Source organism: Dryobates pubescens, chromosome 11 (genome assembly GCF_014839835.1).
Source record: "Dryobates pubescens isolate bDryPub1 chromosome 11, bDryPub1.pri, whole genome shotgun sequence".
NCBI classification, from domain to species: domain Eukaryota; kingdom Metazoa; phylum Chordata; class Aves; order Piciformes; family Picidae; genus Dryobates; species Dryobates pubescens.
The window spans coordinates 9,708,737-9,717,645 of record NC_071622.1 but is presented as its reverse complement, the minus strand read 5'-3'; the positions used below and the strand labels follow the sequence as shown (position 1 = coordinate 9,717,645).

General features: G+C 43.1%; 1 protein-coding gene across 1 annotated transcript; it reads right to left on the bottom strand.

Moving 5' to 3' along the window:
* Window positions 1-2,052: 2,052 nt before the first annotated feature.
* SELE (selectin E) lies at window positions 2,053-8,500 on the bottom strand. Its single transcript, XM_054165414.1, has 12 exons — window positions 8,422-8,500; window positions 7,590-7,976; window positions 6,687-6,794; window positions 6,375-6,560; window positions 5,553-5,738; window positions 5,260-5,445; window positions 4,519-4,704; window positions 4,226-4,411; window positions 3,758-3,943; window positions 2,712-2,819; window positions 2,221-2,242; window positions 2,053-2,110 (listed from the first exon to the last, which is right to left on the bottom strand). Exons 1-12 carry the CDS (start codon window positions 8,456-8,458, stop codon window positions 2,053-2,055), a joined length of 1,836 nt encoding a protein of 611 aa, XP_054021389.1. The 5' UTR covers window positions 8,459-8,500.
* Between the last annotated feature and the right edge of the window lie 409 nt (window positions 8,501-8,909).

The following is an 8,909-nucleotide window of genomic DNA, read 5'->3' as shown; positions in this document are numbered from 1 at the left end:
AACATGGGAAGCTAAAAAAGGGAAAGCCTTGCTGTTTAGCCAGCCTTCTTCCCCAAGCTCTCACATTCTGCTGCTGAAGCCACATCCACAGGACTGACCTAAACCATTCAAATGACGTACACTTCCAAAAAGGGAGCATTATATGCAAAACATTTTATTAAGTTCTTTGTTAAATGTTACAAATAGGATAATACATATCAAATTTAGTCAGAGGTTTATAATTTATTATTATAACTTAAATATAACTTAAGAAATAACCCTCACTCAAAGTCTTTTAACAGATTAATAAAACATGCTTACATTGTATAAATCCATATACATACACACACAGGTCCCAGGCTTCCATTTTATCCATTAAGAATACACAAGCATGAAATCCTTACACTCACCTCTCCATTACCTTAAATTTACCTGGGCCCAGATCAACTGCCACAGACCTACTCAAGAACAAGTATCTTACAAGACATTTACAGTCAACAGTACAAAAATATCCACAGTGAAAACTGCAGAATTAAATATTTATGTATTCACCTCCATTACAGTGCATAGTCCCACAGGGATGAGATTGTTTCAGATCTACTTGCTGGATTCAGAAACCAGAGTACCTCATATAAGCACCATTATTCCTAGTGCTATTACCCCCACTCCCCCTCCCCAAAAAAGAAGAGTTTAAAGTCCCTAAACTTTCTGGGAAATGCAGCAGAAACCCAAATAATTTCCCATATCATTACAGGCATATTTATTGTCTGGGATGTACTCTTAAAATAAACTGACTTCAACAACAACAGAACAATGTTTTCCAAGATATTCAGGATGAATATTTTTTCATCCTGCTTATTCCATTTCTACAATTATAACCCAGAGGCCTCAAGTACAAGCCCTGCAAGGAGAGGCTAAGGGAGCTGGGATTGTTCAGCCTGGAGAAGAGAAGGCTCAAGGGAGACCTTATTGCTCTCTACAACTACCTGAAGGGAGGTTGTAGCCAGGAGGGGCTTGGTCTCTTGTCCCAGGCAACCAGCACCAGAACAAGAGGACACAGTCTCAAACTGTGCCAGGGGAAGTTCAGGCTGGAGGTGAGGAGAAAGTCCTTCACAGAGTTGTTAGCCATTGGAATGGGCTGCCCAGGGAGGCGATGGAGTCACCGTCCCTGATGGTGTTCAAGAGGGGACTGGATGTGGCACTTGGTGCCATGGTTTAGTAGTCATGAGGTCTTGGGTGACAGGTTGGACTTGATGATATTTGAGGTCTTTTCCAACCTTATTGATTCTATGATTCTATGATATTGTCTCCAGAGAAGACATCTCTGGCAGTGTAGTAAGTGATGCGAACTAATGTATGTCTTCACCTCACCTAGGTACCTTTGAGTAGACCGGAGGAGAAACCAGCCTCCTCTTTAGGCAGCAGCTTACTATTTGCTCACCATCTGGATAAGAGATTGCAAGATTCCAGTTATGGTAACTACATGACTGAATGTAGACAGTCTTTTACCAGATGGCCAGAGGTTTACTCTCTGCTTGTTTTCAGTGGAAATACTAGACAGCTTGAGCTCAACATTTCTGAACAATGCAAGAGGTCAATCATCTTGTCAGCAAGAGGTAAAAACATCTGGACAGTAACTGATTTGCATCCAGTTTCATTCTCCAGAAATCTCTGAGATGTACAAAAGAGATGGCTTCAGTTCCTGCAAAGAGAATAAACTTCCTCTGTAAGTGGGAAAATCAACATGGATTGTATTTGCTGTCATTTCAGAAGAATTTTGTATGCAGCAGGTAGCAAAATGACACAAAAAAGCATTCTGAACACTGCACATGGCTGGACAGAATGCTAAGCACAATCATCCTTAAGGAGATGAGTAACCATTTCTACAGCAATAAATCCATCAGTCTTGTTAGGAACTTCTATGCCATGCCAAGATGCATATCAGGTACCCCAAAGCACATTCTGCCATTTCAGCAATTGCATGCAATTAGCAGCTCCGATTGCTTTGTGCCATCAAAAGGGCAAGAACTTGTGAGTGCAGCTATCTCATGTGCTCACCTGAAATACCCAGAGTTAGACATTCTGGACAGCACTTTGGAAACTACCTTCAGTGGTTAGGCTCTGGCAGCTGCTGTAAGAAACAAAACGGAAAAGTACTTTAATGACAACCAGCTTATACCAAATGGATTTTAGCAAAGTGATTGCAGTCTTTTTTATGCTGCTTTGCGAGACTCAACTTACCTGGAAGGAATAAATTTCTTTACTGCAAAAAAGAATAAGAAAAGGTATTAGTATTTCAAGATGAAAGTCCCCTCATGCAAACTTTTTCTTCTACTAACCCCCCTCTTATTTCTGAATATATTCTTTAAAAAACATTTCCTAGCAACAAATCTCACAGGCAGATATTATTGTGTTGTCATTATCTCCATCTCACATTCCCATTCACTGTCCCTGGTAGTAATTACAGATACATAAAATGGTTTTTTCCCTTCTAATCCTTGTTTTCTGAACATTGGGGCTTTGATGTCTTCCATCTTCAAATGTTCAGCCAAAAGCCAAACACAGCATGCATGCATGCTTCTTGAAGATACTTTTGGAATGTAAGTATTGGGATTTTCACATTTCTTGCCAAACAAAGTATTGGGGTTTGGAAGTTTTAAGAGTTTTTTTTCCTCCACTGAAAGTTTTTCAGGTAGATAAAAAAAAACAGTGGTTCCAGTACAGTTGCTCACCTTTTCTTTGGAAACGTCTTGCAAGCCAAAAGAGAAATGATGCTGTGGACACCAGAGAGGCACTGGTGGCTGCTATGCCCACAGAGACATAGCTGATTTGTTCAGAAGCTGAAAGGATAAAAAAGTTTCAGTGAGATCAAGAGGCATGTGCAGTCTTTAAAGCCCTCTCTACCTCTTCTTTTCCCTTGTGCTCTTCAAGAACCAGAATTGCAGCTTGTAACACTTAGGTTTTCTCTTGCTGTTACAGGACACATCCTGTACACACAAGCTATGCACTAAACATTACCTCACCCATTGCCAAAGCAATGGGAAGGCAACATGCTAGCTGCATCAGGGTCTGTCTAACCTCCTGCCTCACATGGCAATTTATGCTCCCATTTTTCATGTTTCAGATCATGCTTTAAATTCCCACTGTGTTGTCTTCCTCTTTGAGCAATCTAGTTGAGATCAGTCAAATCACTCAACGATCTAAATTCTGCTCAGGCAAATAAAGTGGAGCTGAGCTTTTAGGGTCTGAGTAGAGCTCTTACTGTGTGGAATGGGAACACATGGCTGAGACTTCTGTCCTTCACCATTACAGCTTTTGACAGAGAAGCTCTGTGAGAACTCTTGGTTGATGAGGTCACCCAAGAAACTATGGCAACTATTTTCTATAAAGTTCTACCTATTCATTTTTCCACCAAAAACCAGACTTATGAATATAGCTTTCCTCACAAGATCCTGTTTCTTTAGAAAAGCTTTTTCCTAATTCATATGGGAAAATCTCAGCATCAAAAATATTTTAATTAAAACCCAAAACAGCATGAAATCAGGCTGCAGCTTTTGGTTTTAGAGAAGAAATCAACATTTTTTTTTCACCAAGGCCTTTTACAAATCTTGCCCTCTTCTCTTTGCAAAAAAAAAATACTCAGAGATTTTGGGCTATTTAATCCATGGACTTCTCTAGAAGTTCTATCTCACTGGTTGGCATTACCTCCTCCACCCTTCCACCTCATTTGACTAGAAACCCAGAGCCACTTCTCTGTGGCTAGTCACAGGTAAAATACCTTCACATGTGGGCAGACTGGCACTCCAGTTTCCTGACTGACTGCACTCAAGAACATGAGAACCATTGAGCTTCCATCCTTCTAGACAGCTGAAGAGGCAGGCTGTGTTGTACGTGAAGTTCCCAGCACCGTGTGAGCAGTCCATGGAGCCTTTCTCAGGAGACCTCAGTGGTTCACACTGTACAACTGAAATACACAAGCAACTCGTTAGGAGTCATTAAAGACTGTCCCATCTTTGACCTTATTTTTTGCACTAGTAGATATACACTGTGCTTTCAATTTCATTTGACTTTGGAGTGGAAGCAGTTCACAGAGCCATAAGGAGGCAGTATTAAGGCAGGGCAAGTCAAAATTGACAACATGAGACAGCACAGAGTTTAGTTTGGAACCAGGACCATATAGGAATATAGATTTCTGTGTGCTGTCCAGTGACAAGAAAACTCTGTTTGCCCACCCAGTAAATCTTACCTTTGCATTTTGGTGCTGGCTCTGACCACTGTCCCTGTGCTGTGCACTCAGTGCTGGAGGAGCCATCCAGAGCATAGCCCTCACTGCAGCGGAAATTGCAACGTGAACGGTAGGTGAGATCTGCAGCATCATGGTCACAGGTCACAAAGCCTCCTGCTGGCCTGGCTACAGCCTCACATCTCACAGCTGCAACACACAGACCACACCAGAGATTAGCACAGATACCTCAGGAATGCAACATGCTAACGCTGACAGCCCCAACACCCAGCTGGTGCAGGGGTAAGGAAACGTACCTGCACAGGATGGCTGCTGCTTGTCCCAGGCCCCAGAAGACCCACACTGCAGTGTGGCTGGTCCGGTCAGGCTGAACCCTTCCTCACAAGTGTACTCACAGGTGGTACCCCAGGGGAGTTCTGCAGAGGAGTGGGAGCAGTTCACAGCTCCATGAGCAGGCTTGCCTAAGGCAGGACAGGTCACAGCTGAAAAGCACAAGAGACAGCACAGAGCTCAGCTTGGCGCAGGTCAAAATTAACATTCTTCTTTGAGCTGATAAGACAGCTCCATGATCTGCTTGGAGCTGTCCCCTACAGAGCCATAGTACTTCAGACTTAGCAGTGTCTCAGGACACAGTGATTTCAGCATGTTGCACAGCACAACCATAACTCCTAAATAGGCTCCTAAATCAAGCAAGCTGTCCTGAGACTGGCTCCAGATTATACTTCACAAGTGGACTGTACAAACAGACACTGGCTCCCATTTGAGATGTAGGAAACAGTTATTGTTGGAACACTCCACTTTAAAACCCTGTTAACATATGTGTTGGACAAACAGCTCCTAAAGTGTTGCTTGTCGCCCTGTACTGGTTTTTCCCTCTTTGATACAGCAGGTTAAGTGATCCCTCTCTGGAGATCTGCTTATGAAAAGTGCTATAAGCACACTGGGATGACTGTTAGTCCTTGACTATACTTGAATGGGAAGGACTGTTCGAGCTAATCTACGCTTTAAATGATGATTTCTAACCCAGTAAATCTTACCTTTGCATTTTGGTGCTGGCTCTGACCACTGTCCCTGTGCTGTGCACTCAGTGCTGGAGGGGCCATCCAGAGCATAGCCCTCACTGCAGCGGAAATCGCAACGTGAACGGTAGGTGAGATCTGCAGCATCACGGTCACAGGTCACAAAGCCTCCTGCTGGCCTGGCTATAGCCTCACATCTCACAGCTGCAACACACAGACCACACCAGAGATTAGCACAGATACCTCAGGAATGCAACATGCTAATGCTGACAGCCCCAACACCCAGGTGGTGCAGGGGTAAGGAAACGTACCTGCACAGGATGGCTGCTGCTTGTCCCAGGCCCCAGAAGACCCACACTGCAGTGTGGCTGGTCCGGTCAGGCTGAACCCTTCCTCACAAGTGTACTCACAGGTGGTACCCCAGGTGAGCTCTGCAGAGGTATGGGAGCAATTCACAGCTCCATGAGCAGGCTTTCCTAAGGCAGGACAGGTCACAGCTGAAAAGCACAAGAGACAGCACAGAGCTCAGCTTGGAATAAGCCATTAAAAGTTGAGTATTTTTTCCTGAAACCTAACAACATATTCACTAAACAGAAGCAGCTTTAGAGAGCAAAGCTACTGTGCTGCTATTTCAGACAGCAGATAAGAGTGGAAATATCTCAAAATAGAAGACTGACTCTTAAGGCAAGGCTGAAAATTCAGTTCATGACAGTAACTAGTTACAATGCAAAAAAATTCCCATTTTGACTGCTGCTTCGTGGTGGTTGATGTTTTTATTCACTTCAAAAAGTAGCTAATTCTAAGCAGAATATCCCAAAAAATAATTCCTAAGTAACTTGTCTGTGGTGAGCAGTCACACAGCTAGATCATCTCCATTCTCTGATCCCCACTAAGAGGTGGAAAAGTCTTTCCCTACAAGGAAATCTAGACCAAGACCAGAGCACTCATCCTGCCCATTTAATCTCTTAAACAGAGAGACCTGTGCACTGCAGTAAAATAGCACCTTCACCGTGTAACTAAGTACAAAGGCACGGGGCAGAACTTCAACTTATTCCTACTAGCAGAGCAACACTAGAGTTAACTGAGCTACATATAACATAGAAAGCTCATCTATGATTGCTTGAGAAGCTCACCTTTGCATGCTGCAAGGGGGGCAGACCAGACCCCAGAAGAGGTACAGTATACAGATGCCAACGCAGTCAGTTCATATCCTTCCTCACACTGCACTGTGCAGGATGAGTTGTAGCTGAAGCTCTCCAATGGATGGCTGCACTCAAGGCTCCCGTGGTCAGGTTTCTCTAGTGGATCACAGGTCTCGACTTCAGAGAAACAGAAGAAGATTCACAGTCAGTCTCATTGGCTGAGCAGGTAGATCAACAAAGCAAGCAAACTGCTAGCAGGCATGAACTTGGCCCTGGCTGATAAGCTGGATGGAGTAACCTTACCAAATTCACATTCAGGCCCATAGAATCCAGGGTTACAATGGCAGCTGTGGTTGTTAATAGTCTCTATGCATTCTCCATGGCCACTGCAGAGAGATGGGTTGCAAGAAGCTGGAGAAAAGAGAAAAAAAAATTACATCAAATTATAAAAGACTTAGCAAAGGCTGCTACTGCAACCTAGGTGGTGCTATGTCCTTCTGGCACTAAACAAACCACCTTTAACAGCCTAGCTCACAGTGAGAGGATTCTACTGGCTGGAAACTCCATGACAATTTGTTTTCAGGTAGATATTAGCAGTATTTAAAATGCAAAAGGAACACTCTGCTATGAGGTAGGCAGAAATCCTCAACAGGTACACTTTTCATTAACTCACCACAGCTCTTTGGGCTGATAAATATTTGACTTGGATTTTTTTTTTTTACCCAGACTTAGCCACATCAAAGTTTGACCAAAATCATAGAATCAAGAATCAATAAGGTTGCAAAAGACCTCAAAGATCATCAAGTCCAACCTGTCACCCAAGACCTCATGACTACTAAACCATGGCTTCCTGTGCCACATCCAATCCCTTTTTGAAAATCCACTGGTCAAACTGATGCCTCTGAAAGGGTAATTCTTATCTAGCTGAGACACCCACTAGTGAGTGGGATGAAAACTGCCATCTGGAAGAGCCTGTTTCTCTCCACTGATTATAGAGGACTTCTCATAATTTGCTCATAAAAGATGTATAAAGTTTGGGAGCTAAGAAGTGAGACCAGTCCAGTTCTTAGAAGAACAACTTAGAACATAGTGCACAAGTGCTGAGAGAGTTGGGGAGTTAGTATGTAATACTAGGCTGAACAACTCATCCCACCCACCATCTCACCCCCAAAGCTGCACACTAGAATAGATTTTATCACTCCATACCTGTGTAGCACAAGGCAACCTTCTTTTTCTCACACTTTTCATCATTCCATTTGCCATCATCCTTTCCTCTTTTGATGTAGATTTCAACGCAGTCCTCATTGTTGCCCTTTCCATTTGGCTCACCAGAAGCCCAGTTTTCTGCCTCTTCTGTCAGTTCTTTGTTAGTTCCAATCCAGGTCCACACCTCATTGATTTTTCTGATGCCAATCCAGTAGTAACCCGGGTTGAAGGGTAAGAAGTTATTGAGATAGTTGATTTCCTCCTTATTCTGAATGGCAACCATGTGAGTATACCTCTCTTTGCACCACAGCTCTGCTTCACTGTAGGTCATGTTTGTGTCTGAATAATGGTATGTCCAACAATTCACCCCCTGCAGTCTTGTAAGGCCTAGAATGAAAAGATGTCAAAAAGTTGGCGTCTGACTTTTCCCCCCTCCTCTCTCTCCAGAAGAGCAAGCTCTGCAAAGCCTTACAAAAATTGCAAACTTATCAACATATCTGAAACAGCATAAAAAGTAGTGGCAATTGTTTTATAAACAAGCAACTGGCAAGCTTCAAAACAGGCACCTCAGCATCAAGTAGGGAGACTTCAGCCTGAGGAACTGTCTGATCACAGAAAGCTTTGCAGACTTCAGAGCACACTACAGGAGCAAATTGTGCATTTGACAGGCAAGCAGGAAAACATGCCCCTGCAGCTAGAGGTTCTTCTGTGTGAACCTAGCCCCAACTTAATCAGGTGAGGTTTCAAACTTGTTTGATTCTGAGCTCAAACAGAACAGTCACACTAATGCTACCACCCAACTAGTTTTCTGCGCAGAGAAATACACACTTACCATAAGTAAGAAGGGGTAAGAGCCATAAGCAAATCATGTTTCTGAGAGTTTTCTCTTCTCTTTATCTTCTAAGCAGATGGCTATGAGAGATGAAAGGAGCACATTTGTAAAGAACAATACTGACTTTTTACAATTCAATATCAAATGCTGTCTGTGCAAGCTTTTTGACATGAACTACTATTCTAAAGACTTTAAAAAACCATTTCCATTTTTCATTTTAAAAGAGTTCTTAATATCAAGACAGCTTTTACATGTAAACAGCTTTTGAAGAACACCACCACGGGATCCCATCTGTCCAGTTTTCCTCTAGCTGAGCAATGAAACAGAACCACACACCCAATTTTTACTCACAGGTTGTAGTTGCTGTGGCCAGGTGGCTATGTCCTCTGTGGTATCTCTTGGTGACTGCTCTCCGTTGCTGAATATGGACCTGAAGTTGAGTTTCAGCTCCAAGTGTCTGGTCTGTATCATCCCCTGCCTTTGCTCCA